The sequence below is a fragment of the Chiloscyllium plagiosum genome, chromosome 35 (assembly GCF_004010195.1).
Source record: "Chiloscyllium plagiosum isolate BGI_BamShark_2017 chromosome 35, ASM401019v2, whole genome shotgun sequence".
Taxonomy (NCBI): Eukaryota; Metazoa; Chordata; class Chondrichthyes; order Orectolobiformes; family Hemiscylliidae; genus Chiloscyllium; species Chiloscyllium plagiosum.
In genome coordinates this window covers 41,226,022-41,248,744 of record NC_057744.1, presented here as the reverse complement: position 1 = coordinate 41,248,744, position 22,723 = coordinate 41,226,022, and the positions used below count along the sequence as shown (strand labels likewise).

Below are 22,723 nucleotides of genomic sequence, written 5' to 3'. Positions count from 1 at the left end.
CCTTCACTCCAGAGAGAGAGAAGTCCTAGCTTAGCCAACCTGTCTTCGTAAGACAAGCCCTCCAATCCAGGCAGCATCCTGGTGAACATTCTTTGCACCCTTTCCAAAGCCTCCATATCTTTCCTATAATTGGGCGGCACAGTGGCACAGTGGCTAGTTAGCACTGCTGCCTCACAGCGTCAGAGACCCGGGTTCAATTCCCACTTCAGGCAACTGACTGTGTGGAGTTTGCATGTTCCCCCCATGTCTGCATGGGTTTCCTCCGGGTGCTCCGGTTTCCTCCCACAGTCCAAAAATGTGCAGGTTAGGTGAATTGGCCATGCTAAATTGCCGTAGTGTTAGGTGAAGAGGTAAATGTAGGGGAATGGGTCTGGGTGGGTTGCGCTTCGGCGGGTCGGTATGGACTTGTTGGGCCGAAGGGCCTGTTTCCACACTGTAAGTAATCTAATCTAATCTCAGGGTGACCAGAATTGGACACAATATTCCAAGTGTGGTCTCACCAGGGACTTGTAGAGTTTCAGCAAAACCTCGCATGTCTTAAACTCCCTGTTAATGAAAGCCAAACCACCATATGCTTTCTTAACCCACTTGGGTGCAACTTTGAGGGATCCATGCACTTGAACACCAAGATTCCTCTGTTCCTCCACACTGCCAAGAATCCTGTCTTTAATCCTATGTTCAGCATTCAAGGTCGACCTTCCAAAATGCATTACTTCGCATTTATCCAGGTTGAATTCCATCTGCCATTTCTCAGCCCAGCTCTGCATTGTGTCTATGTCGCGCTGTAGCCTGTAATAGCCCTCGATACTATCAATAGCACCTCCAACCTTTGATAAGGTTGTGTCATCTGTAAATTTACTAACCCACCCCTCAACCTCCTCATCCAAGTCATTTATAAAATCTACAAAGAGCAAAGGCCCAAGAACAGAACTCTGCAGGACACCACTCACCGTGACCTTGAGGCAGAACACGTTCCGTCTACAACCACTCTATCTTCTGTCAGCCAACCAATTCTGAATCCAGAAACCCAAATCTCCCTGAATCCCATACCTCCTGACTTTATGAATGAGCCTACCATGGTGAACCTTATCAAATTCCTTGCTAAAGTCCACATAAACCACATCCACTGCTCAACCTTCGTCGACTTGTCCTGACACCTCAATAAGATTTGTGAGGCATGACCTGCCCCTCACAAAACCTTGCTGACTGCCTTTAATCTCGAAACGCTTTTCCAAATAGTCATAAATTGTATCCCTCAAAATGCTTTCCAAAACCTTGCTGAGCACAGACGTAAGACTGACTGACTGGTCTGTAATTGCCAGGGATTTCCCTATTCCCCTTCTTGAAAAGAAGAGCAACATTCGCCTCCCTCCACTCTTCCTGTACGACTCCCGTGGAGAGTGAGGAAGCAAAGATCTTCGCCAACGGCTTAACAACCTCCTTTCTCACTTCCCGAAGCAACCGAGGATAAATTTGGTTTGGCCCTGGGGACTTATCAGTCTCAATGTTTTCCAAAATTTCCAGCACATCAACTTCATCAATCTTGATCTGTTCAAGCCTGTTTCCCAGCTCCTCAAAGTTCTCATTCACAACAAGGTCCCTTTCCTTAGTGAAAACCGAAGCAAAAAACTCATTTATGGCTTTCCCTATCTGCTCAGACTCCACGCACAAGTTCCCTACGCTGTCCCTGATCGGCCTGACCTTCTCCTTGATTATTATCTTGTTCCTCATGTAAGAGTAAAATGCGTTTGGGTTCTCCCTAATCCTTCCTGCCAAGCCTTTCTCGTGCCCCCTCCTGGCTCTCCTCAGTCCATTTCTGAGCGCCTTTCTAGTAAGCCTGTAATCCTCTAAAGCTATGCTAGATCCTTGCTTCCTCCACTTTATGTAGGCTGTTGTCTTCCTTTTGATGAGAAGCTCCTCTGTTCTCGTCATCCGAGGCTCCTTAATCTTGCCCCTTCTTACCTATCTCAGAGGAACAAATTCGTGCATCACTTGCAACAACTGCTCCTTAAATAGTCTTCACAAGTCTGCTGTGCCCTTTCTGTGGAATAATTGCTCCCAATCTGTACTTGCCAACTGCTGTCTGATAGGGTCATACTTTCCTTTTCCCCAATTAAGTATCTTCCCTAGGTAACTGCTCCTTTCCCTCTCCAAGTCTATGGTAAATGTGAGGCAGTTGTGATCAGTTGAGGGGGATGGACACAGGGGATCCCTACTCTAACTGTTGGTTCCATTTCTTCCCCCTGACTGTAACCCAGCTGTCCTTATCCTATGTCTGAGGAGTGACCACCTCCCTGTATGTTCTCTCAATTTCTCCCTCAGCCTCCCGGATGATCTGCAGTTCATCCAGCTCCAATTCCGTAACTTGATTTTCAAGGAGCTAGAGTCATGTGTCATGTCACTCACCTGCCACCTTCTGCAGGAGGAACATGCAACTGCCCTATCAGCCAAACCTTGCTAATTTGAAAGCCCACACAGGACTAAACAAGGAAGAGAAGAAAAAGAAATCCTGCAAACTTACCAGAATTTACAGACTCTGGGTAAGGTTAGAGGGGATGGGTGAGACGGAGGGTGGGATGCCCTCTGGTGTAGGGTCTCTGGTTTAGATCTCAGCCGCTTAAAAGCTTCTGCACAGCCCTCTCTCCTTGCCGCTGTACATCTCTCTGACTCTATGATCTAGATTATAAATGCAAAGGAATTTTTTTTTATATATATAAAACATTCTTTGTGAAGGTAGTTACTGTTGTTGTTAGTCATATTATTGGTATCTTGCAGATTTTGTTATCTCCGTGACTGTGGCTGTGTCTTTTCGGAGCGTGCTATGAAGGAGATAAAGACTGAAGTTTGCCATAAGGTAAGCAATTGGAATGTTGTGCTCCAGTATATTGCCACCCTACTGAATGTATGCTCAAAGGCAATAAATATGCTTGATCAGACAAATCAATTTTGCCTATTTCTGCGTATTCTTTGAAAACTTCCTTCTGTCTTAAGTGTTCAGGTGTTGGATTGGTTGTCAGTTCATTGGTTGTGATTTCACTATTAATCACCTGTGATGACGGAAGCCTTTTCAAACAGATGCTTTACAACTGTGTAGCCTTTGAATTTTGCTTTAGTCACAGAAGGGAAAATACCTCCAGGCTGCACTTATACCCAGAATGAAGCTAGGTTGTATGTGTTTTGAAATATTGAAAGCAAGTGTCACGTTCAGAATGCTGAACATTTTAATGCTGTTTTCCTTGCTGCAATGTTACAATGCGCTGATTGTAGTTTTTGTTTTTGCTTTTATTAATTACCATCCTGACATTTGCATCATATTTTATAGTCAAAGGAAGTAGGGGCAGATGGTGGCCATGAGCCTGCGCTGATATACAGTGTGGTCATGACTGATCATTCAACTCAGTCCCCTGTTCCCACTTTCTCCACTTATCTTTTGATCCTTTTAGCTTGAGGAAGGCTACTAGGATTCTAGGTAATTCAAGATGGAGGATGGGAAAAATTTCTGGCTGTCGCAGGCTGCTCCTTTTTTGAGGATTTTAAGTGTTGGAGGTGATTTCCTCGAATTCCAGGAGCAGCAATTGCTGTTTTCTATGCTGTTGCATTGGTTTGGAACTTTGGAGAGAAAAAAGTTAAAACAACAGCACTTTTAAAAGGGAGAGGAACAGACTAAGGAAGCACATGGTAAGGTCAGTGTTCGGGGGGGGAGGTGGGAAGAGAGAGAGAGAGAAAGAAACCCACACTGCTAACTGACACAGCAGTGAACTGCACAATTATTGCCTTTGCTGTTTGAATTCATTTAATGCTGGATGCTGGAGTGCGCCTGGGAGAACTAACAAACAGTGAAATTCACAATTGATGTTGGAGGAATGTGTTTGAAAGAGGCCAAAGCACAGAAACAGATAAGTGATTATTTTAAACATGGCCTTACAGTTAGTCTACAGTAGTGAGTAGAGTGGGTTCTTTCTTGGTTATATGTTATATTGAGATATGTCTCTTGATTAAACTTAAAAATATAAGCCATAAGTATTAATTTAACCTGGAGCGGTGTTTTTTAGAAGGATAAGGCAGTCTGTAGGTTGAAAGAAGCAAAAATGGCCTTTAGTAGAGTGGTATGCTCTTCTTGTCGGATGTGGGAGTTTAGGCAGAGTTTACGTGTTACTGAGGATTATATCTGCAATTCGAGGTTGCAAATCCTATCAGATTGAGTGGATTGGATGGAGAGACAGTGAGAGGCAATGAGGAATTTACAAGAGCAAGGGGATGTGATGGATGGCAGTTACAGGAAGGGAGAAAAGTTGCAGATACAGTCACATAGATAGATAAACTCCAGGAAAGGTAAGAGAGATAGGCAGGTTGTGTTGGAGTCTTCTGTGGCTGTCCCCATTTCAAACAAGTATGCTGTTTTAGAAAATGTAGGGAGTGATTGATTCTCTGGGGAATGTAGCACGAACAGCCAAGTTTCTGCTCTTGAGACTGGTTCTCATGCATTGAGGGACACGTCAGATTCCAAGAGATCAATTGTGTTAGGGGACTCTCTAGTCCAAGGTATAGACAGACGTTTCTGTGGCCAGCAGAGAAAAATCAGAATGGTGTGTTGCTTCCCTGGTGCCAGGATCAAGGATGTCTCAGAGAGGGTGCAGAATGTTCTCACGGGGGAGAGGGGTCAGCAGGAAGTCATTGTACACATTGGAACCAACGAAATTGGAAGGGAAAAGGTTGAGATTCTGAAGGGAGATTACAGAGAGTTAGGCAGCAATTTAAAAAGGTCCTCGAGAGTAGTGATATCAGGATTATTCCCGGTACTGCGAACTAGTGAGGGCAGGAAAAGGAAGATAGAGCAGTTGAATGCATGGCTGAGGGGCTGGTGTATGGGAGAAGGATTCATGTTTTTGGATCACTGGAAGCTGTTTTGGAGTAGAAGTGACCTGTACAAGGACAGATTGCACCTAAATTGGAAGGGGACTAATATACTGGCAAGGAGATTTGCTAGAGCTGCCCGGGAGGGCTTAAACTAGTAAGGTGGGGTGGGGGGTTGGGGGGGAGGTGTTGGGTGAGGAAAGAGATCAATCTGAGACTGGTACAGTTCAGAACAGAAGCAAGTCAAATGGTCAGGGTAGGCCAGGACAAAGCAGAGAACAAGGTAGGACTGACAGATTAAACTGCATTTATTTCAATGCAAAGGGCCTAACAGGGAAGGCAGATGGGATTGGGATATCATAGCAATTACAGAAACATGGCTCAGGGATGGACAGGACTGGCAGCTGAATGTTCCAGGATACAAATGCTACAGAAAGGAAGGCGAGAGAGGAGGGGAAGTGGCGTTTTTGATAAGGGGTAACATTACAGCTGTACTGAGGGAGGATATTCCCAGAAATACATCCAGGGAAGTTAGTTGGGTGGAACTAAGAAATAAGAAAGGGATGATCACCTTATTGGGATTGTATTATAGACCCCCTAATAGTCAGAGGAAAATTGAGAAACAAACTTGTAAGGAGATCTCAGTTATCTGTAAGAATAATAGCGTGGTTATGGTAGGGGATTTTAACTTCCCAGACATAGACTGGGATTGCCATAGTGTTAAGGGTTTAGATGGAGAGGCATTTGTTAAATGTGTACAAGAAAATTTTCTGATTCAGTTCGTGGATGCACCTACTAGAGAAGGTGCAAAACTTGACCTACTCTTAGGAAATAAGGCAGGGCAGGTGACTGAGGTGTCAGTGGGGGAGCACTTTGGGGCCAGCAACCATAATTCTATTTGTTTTAAAATAATGATGGAAAAGAATAGACCAGATCTAAAAGTTGAAGTTCTAAATTGGAGTCAGGTTAATTTTGGCAGTATTAGGCAAAAACTTTCAAAAGCTGATTGCGAGTGGATGTTTGCGGGTAAAGGGATGGCTGGAAAATGCAAAGCCTTCAGAAATGAGATACTGAGAGTCCAGAGACAGTATATTCCTGTCAGGGTGAAAGGAAAGGCTGATCGGTATAGAGAATGCTGGATGCCTGAAGAAATTGCAGGTTTGGTTAAGAAAAAGAAGGAAGCATATGTCAGGTACAGACAAGATAGATCGCGTGAATTCTTAGAAGAGTATAAAGGCAGTTTGAGTATACTTAATAGGGAAATCAGGAGGGCAAAAAGGGGACATGAGATAGCTTTGACAAATAGAGTTAAGGAGATTCCAAAGGGTTTTTACAAATACATGAAGGACAGAAGGTAACGAGGGAGAAAATGAGGCCCCTCAAAGATCAGCATGGTGGCCTTTTTGCGGAGTCGCAGGAGATGGGGAGATACTAAATGAGTATTGTGCATCATTATTTACTGTGAAGAAGGACATGGAAGGTATAGAATGTAAGGAAATAGATGGTGACATCTTGAAAAATGTAAATATTACAGAGGGAGATATGCTGGATGTCTTAAAATGCCTAAAAGTGGATTAATTCCTAGGATCTGGTCAGGTGTTCCCTAGAACTCTGTGGGAAGCTAGGAAAGTGATTGCTGGGCCTCTTGCTGAGATATTTATATCCTCAATAGTCACAGGTGAGGTACCGGAAGACCTGGAGGTTGGCAAACGTGGTGCCATTCTTTGAAAGGTGGTAAGGACAAACCAGGGAACTATAGACCAGTGAGCCTGACGTCGGTGTTGCGCAAGTTGTTGAAGGGAATCCTGAGGAACATGATGTACAGGTATTTGGAAGGCAAGGACTGATTCGGGATAGTCAACATGGTTTGGTGCATGGGAAATTATGTCTCACAAACTTGATTGAGTTTTTTGAAGGAGTAACAAAGAAGATTGATGAGGGCAGAGCGGTAGACATAACCTATGTGGACTTCAGTAAGGTGTTCGACAAGATTCCCCATGGGAGACTGGTTAGCAAGGTTAGATCTCATGGAATACAGGGAGAACTAGCCATTTGGATACAGAACTAGCTCAAAGGTAGAAGACAGAGGGTGGTGGTAGTGGTGGTGGTGGACGGTTGTTTTTCAGACTGGAGACCTGTGACCAGTGGAGTGCCACAAGGATCGGTGCTGGGTCCTCTACTTTTCATCATTTGTATAAATGATTTGGGTGTGAGCATAAGAGGCATAGTTCGTAAGTTTGCAGATGACACCAAAATTGGAGGTGTGGTGGACAGTGAAGAAGGTTACCTCAGATTACAATGGGCTCTTGATCAGATGGGCCAAGGGGCAGAGGAGTGGCATTTGAAGTTTAATTTAGGTAAATGCAAGGTGCTGCATTTTGCAAAAGCAAAGCTTAGCAGGACTTATACACTTAATGGTAAGTTAATGATATAGAAGATGGTATTAGCAATAACATTAGCAAATTTGCTGATGATACTAAGCTGGGTGGCAGGGTGAAATGTGATGAGGATGTTAGGAGATTACAGGGTGACCTGGACAAGTTAGGTGAGTGGTCAGATGCATGACAGATGCAGTTTAATGTGGATAAATGTATGGTTCTCCACTTTGGTGGCGAGAACAGGAAGGCAGATTACTACCTAAATGGAATCAATTTAGGTAAAGGGGCAGTACAGAGAGATCTGTGTGTCCTTGTACACCAGTCAATGAAGGTAAGCATGCAGGTACAGCAGGTAGTGAAGAAGACTAATAGCATGCTGGCCTTCATAACAAGAGGGATTGAGTATAGAAGCAAAGATATTCTTCTGCAGCTGTACAGGGCCCTGGTGAGACCACACCTGGAGTACTGTGTGCAGTTTTGGTCTCCAAATTTGAGGAAAGACATTCTGGCTATTGAGGGAGTGCAGCGTAGGTTCACGAGGTCAATTCCTGGAATGGCGGGACTACCTTACACTGAAAGACTGGAGCGACTGGGCTTGTATACCCTTGAGTTTAGAAGACTGAGAGGGGAATCTGATTGAGACATATAAGATTATAAATGATTGGACACTCTGGAGGCAGGAAACATGTTTCCACTGATGGGTGAGTGCCGAACCAGAGGACACAGCTTAAAAATATGGGGTAGACCATTTAGGACAGAGATGAGGAGAAACTTCTTCACCCAGAGAGTGGTGGCTGTGTGGAATACTCTGCCCCAGAGGGCAGTGGAGGTCCAGTCTCTGGATTAATTTAAGAAAGAGTGGGATAGAGCTCTCAAGGATAGTGGAATCAAGGGCTATGGAGATAAGGCAGGAACAGGATACTGATTAAGGATGATCAGCCATGATTATATTGAATGGTGGTGCAGGCTCGAAAGCAGAATGGCCTACTCCTGCACCTATTGTCTATTGTCTATTAATGGTAAGGTCCTAGGGTGTTCTGCTGAATGAAGAGACCTTGGAGTGCAGGTTCATAGTTCCTTGAAAGTAGAGTCAAATATAGCTAGGATAGTGAAGAAGGTGTTTGGTATGCTTTCCTTTATTGGTCAGAGTATTGAGTACAGGAGTTGGGAGGTCATGTTGCGGCTGTACAGGACATTGGTTAGGCCACTGTTGGAATATTGCGTGTGATTCTGGTCTCCTTCCTATCAGAAAGATGTTGTGAAACTTGAAAGGGTTTAGAAAAGATTTACAAGGATGTTGCCAGGGTTGGAGGATTTGAGCTATATGGAGTGGTTGAACAGGCTGGGGCTGTTTTCCCTGGATTTTGAGGGGTGACCTTATAGAGATTTATAAAATCATGAGGGGCATGGATAGGATAAATAGACAGAGTCTTTTCCCTGGGGTTGGGGAGTCCAGAACTAGAGGGCATAGGTTTAGAGTGAGAGGGAAAAGATATAAAAGAGACCCAAGGAGCAACTGTTTCACGCAGAAGGTGGTACGTGTATGGAATGAGCTGCCAGAGGAAGTGGTGGAGGCTGGTACAGCTGCACCATTTAAAAGGCATCTGGTTGGCTATATGAATAGGAAGGGTTTGGAGGGATATGGGCCGGGTGCTGGCAGGTGGGACTAGATTGGGTTAGCATATCTGGTCAGCATTGACAAGTGGGACTGAAGGGTCTGTTAACATGCTGTATATCTTTATAACTCCATGACTCTAACTAGATCTAACTTCTTGAAAGCATTCAGTATTTTGGCATCAACTGCTTTCTGTGGCAGAGAATTCCATGGGCTCACTCACTCAGTGAGTGAAGAAATTTCTCCTCCTCTCAGTCCTAAACGGCCTACCCTGTATCCCTTCAACTGTGTGGGTAAAACTTTTGTTGCACTCTCAAAGTCAATCTCCATAATATGCGCTGAGTTTTTGGATTAATAGCCCAATTATAATTCTTCTCGGCTATTGCTTCCCTGCTCATCTCAAACAGTATGACTTGCATGGAAGAATCTGTGCAGTTTCTTGTCACAGATGAGCTGTAGCAACTATCATTGTACCTAAAACCATAAGCCACATGAACAGAAGTAGACTATTTGGTCCATCCAGTCTGCTTCCTCTTTCAATGAGATCACTGCTAATTTTATAATCCTCAGTCTCACTTTCCTGCGTTATCCCATAACCCTTGATTTCCTCACTAATTCAAGATCTGTCAAGTTGAATTCCACAGTTCGATTATCCTCAAAAATTTCCTCCTCATGTCTTCTTCTAAATGTGCAACCCGGTATTCTGAGATGATACTCTCTTGTACTAGGCTCTCTAGACTCAGATTGTCATGCCTCCTTAACAATTATATACGTTTCAAAAAGGTCACCTCCATTGTTCTGAATCCAGTGAGCACAGACCCACCCTAATCAACCTGCAGTCAGAAGAGAATCCCTGTATACTCTGAATTAACCTTCCATGGTCTGCAGCCATTGTATGTATATCTTTCTTTGAATAAGGGGACCAAAACCATTCACACTACTCCAGGCATGGTCTGATCAGTGCATTTGTTTCAGCAAGACCTCCCTCATTTTACAATACACACACAAAATGCTGGAGAAACTCAGCAAGTCTGGGAGTATCTGTGGACAGAGAAAAACAACATATTAACATTTTGAGTTAATATTTTGGGTCCAGTGATCCTTCCTCAGAACTAATGGTAGCTAGGAAAATGTTGATTTCTCTTGTGAGATATTGTATTCTAAGTCCATCCACTTACAAACACTTTATATTTTCCACTCACAAGCATTTTATGTCTATTCATTCATAAGTACTTTACTAGCCTACTCACAAGCGAACATTGCATTCTCATTTCTTTCTTTCATTCATAACTCCCTACTATAACACTGTTTCATTCATTCATAAAACCATGGTTCTGCTGTATATGTTACTGTCTTAAGATAGTCCAAACTTAAAACTAGGTTGAACCTTTATTGCTGGAACAGCACAGCAGGTCAGGCAGCATCCAGGGAACAGGAGATTCGACGTTTCGGGCACAGGCCCTTCTTCAGGAATGAGCAGAGAGTGTTCAGCAGGAGAAGATAAAAGGTAGGGAGGAGGGACTTGGAGGAGGGGCGTTGGAAATGTGATAGGTGGAAAGAGGTCAAGGTGAGGGTGATAGGTCGGAGTAGGATGGAGGCGGAGAGGTCAAGAAGAAGACTGCAGGTCAGGAAGGCGGTGCCGGGCTGGAGGGATTCGGCTGAGACAAGGTGGGGGGAGGGGGGATGAAGAAACTGGTGAAGTCCAAGTTCATCCCCTGTGGTTGGAGTGTTCCCAGTCGGAAGATAAGACGCTCCTCCTCCGACCGTCGCTTTGTTGTGGTTTGGCGGTGGATGAGTCCAATGACCTGCATATCCTCGGTGGGGTGGGAGGGGGAGTTGAAATGCTGTGCCACAGGTTGGTTGGGTTGGTTCGTCCGGGTGGCCCAGGGGTGCTCTCTGAATCGCTCCGCAAGTAGGCGGCCTGTCTCCCCAATATAGAGGAGGCCACACCGGCTGCAGCGGATGCAGTCTCCATTAACATGTATTCACCCTCCCCAAGATTGTTGTCGACTTCTTTGTCTGTCCAACTGCTTTCTCATTGGGTTTTATCACCTTATCACCTACTACTTAACCATTACCACCACTACCCTATCTTCTGCATATAAGCCAACATTCTCCTAGCTACCATCAGTTCTGAGGAAAGGTCAGTAGACCCTTAACATTAGCTTTGATTTCTCTTCACAAATGCTGCCAGACCTGCTGAGCTTTTCCAGCAACTTCTGTTTTTGTTGCTGATTTACAGTATCTATAGTTCTTTCGATGTTTATTTAACATTTTGAGTCTTTGAACTGTCCACTTTTATATTTCATTCCCTCTGCCAAAAGACCAACATTCCATTTGCCTTCTCTTATTATCCATGGATTTTGAATGCTAACATTTTGTGGGTCATATGCAAGGAATCTCAAATGCCTCTGTGCTGCAGCTATCTACAATCTTGCTATTTAAATAATATTCAGCTCTTTTATTCTTCCAGCCAAAGTGCATAATCTTACATTTTCCTCCATTATATTCCATCTGCCAAGCTTTTGCCCAATCACTTGTCTATATCCTTCTGCAGACTGTCATCCTGACCACTTACCACCTATTTTTGTCATTTGTAAATTTGGTAATAGTAATGTACATTAAGGAGCTGTTTCTCCTTTTTTACTCTCATTAGACGTGACTAATGACTAAAACACAGTTGCTGGATTTTTAAACACCATTCTATTTAATGTTTATAGTAATATCGTTGTTCAAGGTAGTTTGTGCAGTAAGTATAACATTCTGATGCTCATCTGAATTTTGGAATTCCTTGTCTGCTGTCAGGGCCAATTATTATTTATTGATGTTGTTATTGGTTTATGTAAACAAAACATAGCCAATTTGTTCATAGATCCCATCTATTTGTTCATAGATCCCATAATAGTAACACAAAAGACTAATTAATCTGTTTTAATATTGTACATTGATAAATTATGGATAGAGACTGGAAGAATGATCTTGATCTCTTGTTAGAAGTATGTAAATAATTGTAATGATGAGCTTAAAGATATATAGGTGGAGTGTATTGATTGATTAAGTATCTTGAGTACATGAAAAGTGACTTCTGTGACCAAGTGTTGGTTCAAGAGGAGGCAGACTTCTGTCATTAACTCTGGCATTAAATGAAAGATTGGGCTCTGCTTTCCTACCTCAGCACCTGGCTTCAGAATAAGTGAATGTGGTGGTGGAGGAAGGTTGCCTCATTGTAAAAATTGAAAGCCAAGATTATTTATTTGCAGATAGATTGTAAACTGAATAATCTGAGTTTTGTGAAGAGCGACAGAAATCAAATGTAGATTGTCAGGATGGTTATCCATTAACATTCTCTGAATCCAAACTTTCCTGCCATTTGAAAAAAATAGCTGGATGTGTAGAGGCAGGTTGTGTCCTTTGGAAGAAAAGACACTGCTCCAAATGAAAGCCAAATCAAAAACAAAATATTTTTCTTGGATACTAATTAACTTTTGGATCGTTTAACTGCAAGGATAAAATTGAAAAACAAGATTTATTAGTTGCCTATGCAACTTTTGATAGATTTTGAAAAATGGACAGTCATTTCATAGAGGAATATATATCATGTACTGTATGGATGATTGCAGAAATTCAACTTGGAAATTCTTCATTTAGTTCTTTCATGTAAATTGCTTGATTGTGGTAAAGCACTGCACGTGGATTAACTTTTAGTCTTAACTAACGTATACAAAAAAGATACCCTTTTGGATCAAATATATGTTGTCTCTTTACTTGAGAAGCTCTTGAAATAAAAAGTGGTCTAAAGTACTTTAGCTGCAGAAATGCTGACATTTGCAGAATTAATTGGTATGGAATTTTAATTATCAATTATTTTACTGAAAATTTTGTGCAAGCAGCTCCATGAGAATAGTTTATTGATTAAATATTCCCGAGAAATATTGTACTTTAAGGAAAAGTGGGATTGAAGAAAGCTTCTTCAATAACTTGCTAGTGTAAAAGAGATCTTAGACAATAAATCTCAAGATAATATGGGCCAATGGAAGTGACCAATTTTGGACTACTTTACAAAACAGATTGTTTGTATTATTGGAGATTCTAGAAGGGGGCTCTTTTTATTATGATGCGTCATATGGAGTATTACATTTTTCTTTGTTTTAAATTTCTTTTGAAATATTATTTGTTATAAAATTTTATTTTAAAGAGAAGATCATCTATTAGTTGACTGTTGGTTGTATTATTAAGGTTATGCACTCATTTGTCGGTTAGCTTAGTTGCTGGATGGCTGTTCTGTGATAGAGTAATGCCAACAGCATGGATTAAATTCCCACACTATTCAGGACTCTGCTCAACTCTGCAACCCTCAGGTGAACCCATCATCAATCTTCCCTCTCTAATGAGAGAACAGATATGAGACTATGATGACTTCACTGTTTTACCTTCCAGTTGGAAGGTATTGATGGTTCAAAGGTAGAAGACAGGGTGGTGATGAAGGGTTGTTTTTCAGATCGGAGGCCTGTGACCAATGGTGTGCTACAAGGATTGGTGCTGGGTCCACTGCTTTCCGTCATTTATATAAATAATTTGGATGTGAGCATAGAAGCTATAGTTAGTACGTTTGCAGGTAACACCAAAATTGGAGGTGCAGTGGACAGCGAAGAAGGTTAGCTCAGATTACAAAGAGATCTTGATCAGATGGGCCAATGAGCTGAGGAGTGGCAGATGGAGTTTAATTTAGATAAATGTGAGGTGCTGCATTTTGGCAAAGCAAATCAGAGCAGGACTTATAACTTAATGGTAACATCCTGAGGAGCTCAGATTACAAAGAGATCTTGATCAGATGGGCCAATGAGCTGAGGAGTGGCAGATGGAGTTTAATTTAGATAAATGTGAAGTGCTGCATTTTGGCAAAGCAAATCAGAACAGGACTTATAACTTAATGGTAACATCCTGAGGAGTGTTGCTGAACAAAGAGACCTTGGACTGCAGGTTCATAGTTCCTTAAAAGTGGAGTAACAGATAGACAGAATAGTAAAGAAGGCATTTGGTATGCTTTCCTTTATTGGTCAGAGCATTGAGTATAGGAGTTGGGAGGTCACGTTGTGACTCTACAGGTCATTGGTATGGCCACTTTTGGAATATTGTATGCAATTCTCCTACCTACAGGAAGGATGTTGTGAAACTTGAAAGGGTTCAGAAAAGATTTACAAGGATGTTACCAGGGTTAAAGAGGCTGGATAGGCTGGAGCAGTTTTCCCTATGGCATCGGAGGCTGAGGGTGACCTTAGAGGTTTATAAAATCATGAGCGTCATGGATATGATGAATAGACAAGGTGTTTTCCCTGGGGTGGGGGAGTCCAGAACAAGAGGGCATAGGTTTAGCATGAGAGGGGAAAGATATAAAAGGGACCTAACTTTTTCACACAAAGGATGATGCATGTATGGAATGAGCTGCCAGAGGAAGTAGTAGAGGGTGGTACAATTGCAGAATGTAAAAGTCATCTGGATGGGTATATGAATATGAAGCATTTTGAGGGATATGGGCCAAGTGCTGGCAAATGGGAGTACATTAGGTTAGGATATCTGGTCGGCATGGACGAGTTGGACTGAAGAGTCTGTTTCTGTGCTGTACATTTCTATGACTTTATGACTCAGTGTCTTGAGTATATATGTAAAGAGGCTTTTGAGGCAATGGATGCATGTTATGGCAGACCTTTGTATTTTGTAAGTTACTCTTGTATTAAGTAAAAGATTGGCTTCAGAATGAATTAACAGCTGCCTTCAAAACATCTGCAATACTGCAGTGACTGGGTGGCATGGTGGCTCAGTGGTTAGCACTGCTGCCTCGCAGTGCCAGGGACCCGAGTTTGATTCCACCCCTGCGTTTGCACAATCTCCCTGTGTCTGTGTGGATTTCCTCCCGGTGTTTCAGTTTCCTCCAACAGTCCAAAGATGTGCAGATTAGGTGACCATGCTGTATTGCCCATAGTGTTCAGGTATGTGCAGGCTAGGTGGATTAGTTGTGGGAATTACAGGGTTACAGGGATAGGGTAAGGATTGGGTCTGGATAGGCTGTTCTCCGAAGGGTTGGTGTGGACTCAGTGGTCTGAGTGGCCTGTTTTCACACTTGGGGATTCGATGACTGTCAGCCTACATGTTATGCTCAAATCCTGGAATGTACCTTGAATCCATAGCTCTTGAATTTGGAAATCAGAATTCAAATAACATAAGCTGAAACCAGACATAGAATTAAGGGATTCTGGAAATCTTTTTTATAGAACTCTGTAATTACTTTATTATCAATTCAGCATTTACATTTAGCAATTGGAGATTTAACATTACCAATACAGAGAGTTTAATTTTCTGTACAATCAACAATTTTATTAAAGTCACACATATAAATGAGTATTCATACCTGATTCAGTGTACATGATGACATTCTTATAAAACAGAAAATAATGGCTTGCCTGTATTACAAAAACTATCTTAATGTTGACAAAGATTGCTTTTCCATGGTAATTTGAGGTAGAGAGAGCATGTATTTTTGATTACGAGATTTAGCCTCATACACATTTACAGCTCAGGAGGCAGTTATTTGGCCTATCATGTCAGCAAAGATCTGACTACGCTAAGTCTATTTTCCAGCTTTTCCCCATAGCTCTGGGGGCTATTACAACACAAGTGAATATCTAAATATTACTCCAAAGTTAAAAGGTTCTGACTCCAGGCAATTAGTTCCAGACATCCTCCACCCTCTGGGTCAAAACGTTTCTCCTCAACTCCTTTCTTAGCCTTTACCTCCTGCCTTAAGTCTTTGGCCCTTGGTTATTGACAAACTCTTCTAATGGAAAAAGTGTGTTTCTATCCCCCAAACTATCTGTTCCCCTCATTATCTTACACAGTTCCATTAGGTCCTGTCTCAACCTTTGTTGCATGAAAGAAAACAACACTAGCTAATCTAATCTTTCATCAGAATATATACAAACATACAAAATAGCATCAGGAGTAGACAATTCAGCTCTCACACTTGCCCCACCATTCTGTAAAGTCATGTCTTTCTGCCTGAGACCTCAATTCCTCTTTTGTGTCAGCTCTTCATAGCTTTTCACTCTTCTAATTCTACCTACATTCTCTTTAAATATTTTCAATGATTTAGCCTCCACAATTCTTTGGGGTCGAGAATTTCAGACTTGACCACCCTCTGGGAGCAGGCATTTTTTTGGCATCTCAATTTTAAATGAGTGTCCTGTTTTTCAGTAACACTAGCCCCTAGTTTGAGAAATGGCTAAGCTGTCTTCAAGTAGACTGGAAAGGCAACTATCTCAAACATATGACAAAATAAATTAAATTAGTTGTTTCATACTGATGCAGTGCAGTTGTCAATCAAGTGATATTTTCCACAAACTAAATTACCTAAGTGGTGTCAAGAGGCAAGCAATTTATATAGATGTAAATAATATATACCTTCTATGATTCATTAGGAATTAAATAGTCATTCATCCAGTTTTGTTTATTCTTCATTGCACCCATGTACATCAACAACTATCTCCTAAAATTCTTTAGCAATCTAAAAGCTTATGGTAGACACCAGAGAACCAGTTCCAGAATTCCGAGATTAATTTAGAATTATATTAACTGCTTTTAGTCAAATCTTCCTTCTTGCTTAAATCTTAATCCTCATATCAAAATATTCTTAATCCTCGAAGTACCAGTGTGGCTGTATAGTTCCTGAAGCTTGGCTAAGTGTGCGATTCCTATGCCATTTCTCGATACACTTAACAGTCAGAGGGGACGACATTTCAAATTTATTGGCAAACATATCTTGTTGTTCAACAATCCATTTTAAATCTTTGAGGCCATACACACAAATGTCGTGGACGTAATGTCCTGGAAAATAAAAGCATCTGTTATTAAAATACTGACATGAACACATTACAACAAAGGTAATGATTTGAAACCGGTATCTTGAGTTTTGTGTAAACCCACGTGTAATGCCTTATTTCTAGCTACAGTTCTCCTGCATTAGAGAGAATGTTGCACAATGTGCTCTGTCAGTTTGCTTCAATTGGCTTAGCAGCTGTGATGCAAAATGGGGTTGGTCTGTTGGCATTCAAACCTGGTATGTTGTATTTTTAGTTCATTGAGCGGGACAGTCATCAAGATCACGTTGAGATGCTGTGTTTTTGTTTTAAACTGCAATATATGTTTGTTGTGATACGATCAAATCATCACGTAGCTTGATATTCACTGCCTCTACTTTTATTTGCCCGAGTTACCAAGGGTGGAACTCTTGTCCTCATTACGAGCCAATGCTGTTTGCCAAAGAGGGGAGAAATTAGGACTTTAAAAGCATCTTCCTTTCTTGAGTCTAAAAGAACCATGACTGACCACAGGCCACATTCCACTTAATAAGTTTGCTAAAGCCAAAAAAAAAGGGTTGGAAAATACCTTTTTAAAATTAGTTCATTAACGAGATTTGGATGTCACTGGCTAGAACCCTGACAATGTAGAAGCAGGCCATTTGATCCATCTAGTCCACACTGACCCTCTGAAGAGCATCCCACTCAGGCCCACACTGCTACCCTGCATTTTCCATGGCTAATCTACCTAACCTGCACATCTTTAGACTGTCTGAGGAAACCCACGCAGACACGGAGAAAATATACAACACAGTGGAAGCCAGTGTTTATTGCCCATCCTTAATTGTCCACAGGGCAGTTAAGAACCAAACACATTGTAGTGGGTGTGGAGTCACATGTAGGTTAGAATCATAGAATCCCTACAGTGTGGAAACAGCCCATTCAACCTAACAAGTCCACACCAGCCCTCCAAGGAGTAACCCACCCAGACTCATTCCCCTACCCTACTATTCTACATTTTCCCTGACTAACGTACCTAACCTACACATTCCAGAACACTATAGGCAATTTAGCATGACCAGTTTATCTAACCTGCACATCTCTGGATTGTGGGAGGAGACCGGAGCACTCTGAGGAAACCCACAGAGACACTGGGAGAATGTGCAAACTTTACGCAGACAGTCGCCTGAGGCTGGAATAGAACTCTGATCTCAGGCGCTGTGAGGCAGCAGTGCTAACCACTGAGCTACCGTGGATTGCACGGTTAGATGAGGTTAGGCCAGGAAACCTCCTTCACTAAAGGAATTAATGAACCAGATCAATATTTATGACAATCAGCAGTGGTTACGTGATCTCCAATAGCTGAAGATTTCCGATTCTGCAATAATGGGTTTCAAACCCTGCGCTCCAGAACATTAGCCTCTGCTTTTGGAGTGTTTTTTAGATTACTTACAGTGTGGAAACAGGCCCTTCGGCCCAACCAACCTGCCGAACTGCAACCCACCCAGACCCATTCCCCTACATTTACCCTGCACCTAACAGTACAGGCAATTTAGCATGGCCAATTTACCTAAACTGCACATCTTTGAACTGTGGGAGGAAACCGGAGCACCCGGAGGAAACCCACGCAGAGATGGGGAGAATGTGCAAACTCAACACAGTCCCTGAGGCGGGAATTGAACCCGGGTCTCTGGCGCTGTGACTGGGGCACCAAAATTGGTAACTCCGTGCCTTAGGGAAAACTGAGTTTTCTGTTGCAGGAGTCACTTATTGATTTTTATTTTGAGTATGTTTGCATTATTAAAATACAGTTCAGTGAGGGTGAAGGATCCTCAACTGTAGGATTAAATATTCTCTACTGCTTACCATTACAGTTAACAGGTGATGGTCCTGCATTGGGTGCCCATTTTATAGCCCTTACGTTGCCTTCCCATGTACAGTCTGGGGTTGCACCAGGTGCATCTGGAAAGAGAAATGAATGATAAACATTTTCTTATATACAGTACCATACTACCTTAAAATGTCTGAACAACTTGAAGAGAACATTTATTCCTAAGTTATTGGGGCTGTTGGATGTGGTGGCTGGGGGAGAGGGTAATGAGTTGTATAAGTTAAGTTTAAGTGGTTGCAAGTTATGGATACTCATTAGATAATTGTTTCAGCATGACCTGACTTATCGCCCTTTTGTTATGGTTACATGTATGCCCGGGTTGGCTTTGGAGAGGCATTACATGGTGTTGTCATTGTAGTTGAAACCTTCTGTGATCAGTGAGTTGATGCAGTAGCTGGAGATCATCACTAGCCTCAGGAATTACATTTTAATTTAATTTCCTTTGAAGTTTTTGTTTCAGCCATGGAGTCCCTTTTAAAGGACTGTCAGTTTCAATTGCAAATGACCAGGCTTTGGGAATGTGTGTTTGAAACCCATCATGGTGGAATTTAAATAAGACATGTAGCTGTGAATGAGTGGTTAAGGTAATGGATTTGAAATCTTTTGGTGTTTCTCTACGTAAGTTTGAATCCTGATTGAAACTATGAGAAATGTAGTCAATGATATAGTAAGCATGTTATTGTGCTACTATTCCAGAGGACCAGGCTAGGGTTCAAATTTCAACTCATTTGTTGATAGAACTTGGAGAGGCACTTATTGACACTGGTGGGAGGTTATAGTGTTTGGTGCTACTTTCTGCTGATCACAAAAATGGGATAGCTATCAAGTCCAAAAGTGCAAAAAGTCTACTCAAATGGGTTGCTTTAAAAAATCATTATTACTACAGTCCTTAAAAAAAATCCAAATAATTCAAAGTTGTGACTTTTTGCAATTACCACTTCAGAATTCATCTCAATTAGATTAGATTAGATTACATTACAGTGTGGAAACAGGCCCTTTGGCCCAACAAGTCCACACCGACCCGCCGAAGCGCAACCCACCCATACCCCTACATTTACCCCTATACCTAACACTACGGGCAATTTAGCATGGCCAATTCACCTAACCTGCACATCTTTGGACTGTGGGAGGAAACCGGAGCACCCGGAGGAAACCCACGCAGACACAGGGAGAACGTGCAAACAAACTCCACACAGTCGCCTGAGGCGGGAATTGAACCCAGGTCTCTGGCACTGTGAGGCAACAGTGCTAACCACAGTGCCACCGTGCCGCCCACCAAATTTTACCTTTTGAATTATTGAACCAGTTATGGAGTATTTCAATTAAATTCTAAATCAATTAATTTGACCATGCTCATTTGGAATTTATGAAGCGGAAATATCATGGATTTCAAAGGCATATTTTATGGTCAGCCATGCTCTTGTGACAATTGGTGCTCATATCATTATGTAAATGATGAACCATATTTACAGTTTCTTGCACTGACTAAAATAACTCCAAATAAAATGAATGCCAATCTAGTTCTTATAATAATACAAGCTACAGGTTGATATATCAGAGAATGTAGGAAATATATTTTTAAAATTCTTCAGTATTCATCTACTTGAGGGTGTCTTCTGAAAAAAGAGCACCTGTTCACTTTGAGCACATAGTGTACACATAATTTAGTTATGTTACAAGTTATAATGTGTATGCCGAGTAAAATCACAATGCACAGCATTTTCTTTCCAGTTTAAATTTGGAAATACATCTCTGGGCATCTTGTTCTATACATTTTATTTATTTATTTGTGTTGATTTGTATCATTTTGTTCCATGACCAATTTGCCTAGTCACCTTTATACAGACCAGAGAACAATGTGCCCCCCCAATTACAGACTGAACACACAGACTGTGAACTGGGCATGCTATTCTTCATGATTTTTTTCAAAGTGTGAAATGGAGCCTGCAGTGTTTGTTTCTGAAACCAACCCTATCATATTAAACTCCATTAACCATGAAAAACCTTTCACCTGTGTCTAACCAGCAAATAACCTCATTGACCTTTTTCGAGCTCACCCTTTAAACGATTCATTGTCACCCAGAAATGCTCATCAGGGCTGTATGTATCCCGCGACCACTCGAGAAGAGCTTTGGCACGTGCGTCTTCCAATATGAATTGCACAAAGTTTCTTGTGAGTGCATAGTATGCCGTTCCAAAATAAATAGAGATATCCAGAGGTAGTTTGGCTTTCTTTTTGTTAAGTCGATAAACATAAGCTTCAGCATTATTGATGTGCTCTTTGTAGCTGTACTCTGTCCTGTATTTCATATTTGGTGGTTGTTGTATTCCTGGTGTAATATTCTTGCCCTGCCATTTACTTTTAATGTGCAAAATGATTTCCCTGTTTGTTTTAATTGGGAAATCTTGTCCACAGAGATTGATGACATGCTTCCACTTAACCTTTGAGGTTACAAGATCTTTCATACAATTTATGTCTGCTTGCAGGCGTGAAAAACCAGCATAAACAACATGTTCCATTTTTGAAGCTACAAAGATATTTTCAAAGCAGTCAGTCAATTTCTTCACTTTTCTTTTGTAATCTTCTGGTGACTTTTGGTCAACATGAATGCAATAAACATTGTCTGGGTTATAAATTGCTCGCAGAAGTTTTACAAACATTTCAAACTCTTTGTGAATTGTGATAATATAAGCCAAGGGATAGCTGGCTTCTTCTTCTGACAGTGAACCTGTTATGAAGTGATATTCTTCTTTGAATCTGATGCAGTTGACTGGGTCTTGAATGTGAAATGTTTCTGGCTCGTCCTGCTTTTGACAATGGTTTCCAAGTTGGCATGCTTCCTCATCACCATTTATTATTGCAGGACAGTATCCACTACAATTATGAAAAACCACGTTGGTGCTGTTCCTTTGCACAATATAATTCTTAAAGCAATTTGGATGTTTGATAATTTCTACAAATATGAAGATAGCTGATAAAAGAATTAACCCGAAGCACCATTTCATTCCAAATTTGCTCATGTTGGAGTTTAAGTAGACCATGTTGTAATTGAGAAGCCTACTTTTCTTCTTTTAGCTGTAAATAATCAGAATGGAGTTAGTATTTGTCATTAAGTGCAGCATGATTAGATAATTAAAATTTTGGGTTTTGAGTTAGGTGTGAACTATCGTTAAAGCTAACTTTTGTTGTAGAAAATCTAACGAATCACATGGTTGTAATCCTGTCCAAAACTATGATATTGGGTATTGTGTTGAGTTATCTGATCTCAGTAAGAGTACATATCAAGTATTGTATCACTTTCCTGATTTTTAGCTTAGGCAAATGTTGCAAGATACCTGCAATTCAATGCTGCCAAAAAACATACTCTAGAAAACATAGGTTTAGGGAAAAATATTGCCGCCCCTGTGTAGCTTAATTCGCAGGTTAAATTATCAAACAACTTAATTGTCAGGAAAATACATGAGAAAATTGAGGGGTTTGCAAAATACCTAGATGATCAGTATCTTCCAGTTAGTCACAACAATTTATTAAAGTTTTTAAATGTAATCATAGAGTCATAGAGCTGTACAGCATGGAAACTGACCGTTCAGTCCAACCTGTTCATGCCGACCAGATATCCCAACCCGTATCTTCCAGTTAGTCACAACAATTTATTAAAGTTTTTAAATGTAATCATAGAGTCATAGAGCTGTACAGCATGGAAACTGACCGTTCGGTCCAACCTGTTCATGCCGACCAGTTATCCCAACCCAATCTAGTCCCACCTGCCAGCACCCCGCCCATATCCCTCCAAACCCTTCCTATTCATATACCTATCCAAATGCCTCTTAAATGTTGCAATTGTACTAGCCTCCACCACATCCTCTGGCAGCTCATTCCATACACGTACCACCCTCTGCGTGAAAAAGTTGCCCCTTAGGTCTCTTTTATATCTTTCCCCTCTCACCCTAAACCTATGCCCTCTAGTTCTGGACTCTCCAACCCCACGGAAAAGGTTTTGTCTATTTACCCGATCCGTGCCCCTCATAATTTTGTTAACCTCTATAAGGTCATCCCTCAGCCTCCAACGCTCCAGGGAAAACAACCCAGCCTGTTCAGCCTCTCCCTGTAGCTCAAATCCTCCAACCCTGGCAA

At 41.6% G+C, this 22,723-nt stretch overlaps 2 protein-coding genes across 3 annotated transcripts in view; one reads left to right on the top strand and one right to left on the bottom strand.

Annotated features, from left to right (window-relative positions):
* The window catches only part of rtf2 (replication termination factor 2), a 155,776-nt gene that overhangs the window by 48,945 nt on the left and 84,108 nt on the right, over positions 1–22,723 (top strand). For both annotated transcript variants that reach the window (XM_043676979.1, XM_043676978.1), the window contains exon 5: positions 2,776–2,854. In XM_043676979.1, coding sequence (XP_043532914.1) covers positions 2,776–2,854 — 79 coding nt within the window. The remainder of the gene's footprint in view (positions 1–2,775; positions 2,855–22,723) is intronic.
* gcnt7 (glucosaminyl (N-acetyl) transferase family member 7) overlaps positions 15,141–22,723 on the bottom strand; it is a 21,377-nt gene continuing 13,794 nt past the window's right edge. Inside the window, exons 4-6 of the mRNA XM_043676977.1 lie at positions 20,646–21,664; positions 18,564–18,659; positions 15,141–16,725 (exon numbers count right to left, since the gene is read on the bottom strand). Of these exons, the coding sequence (XP_043532912.1) occupies positions 16,532–16,725; positions 18,564–18,659; positions 20,646–21,630 (1,275 nt within the window). The 5' untranslated portion in view covers positions 21,631–21,664 and the 3' untranslated portion in view covers positions 15,141–16,531. The remainder of the gene's footprint in view (positions 16,726–18,563; positions 18,660–20,645; positions 21,665–22,723) is intronic.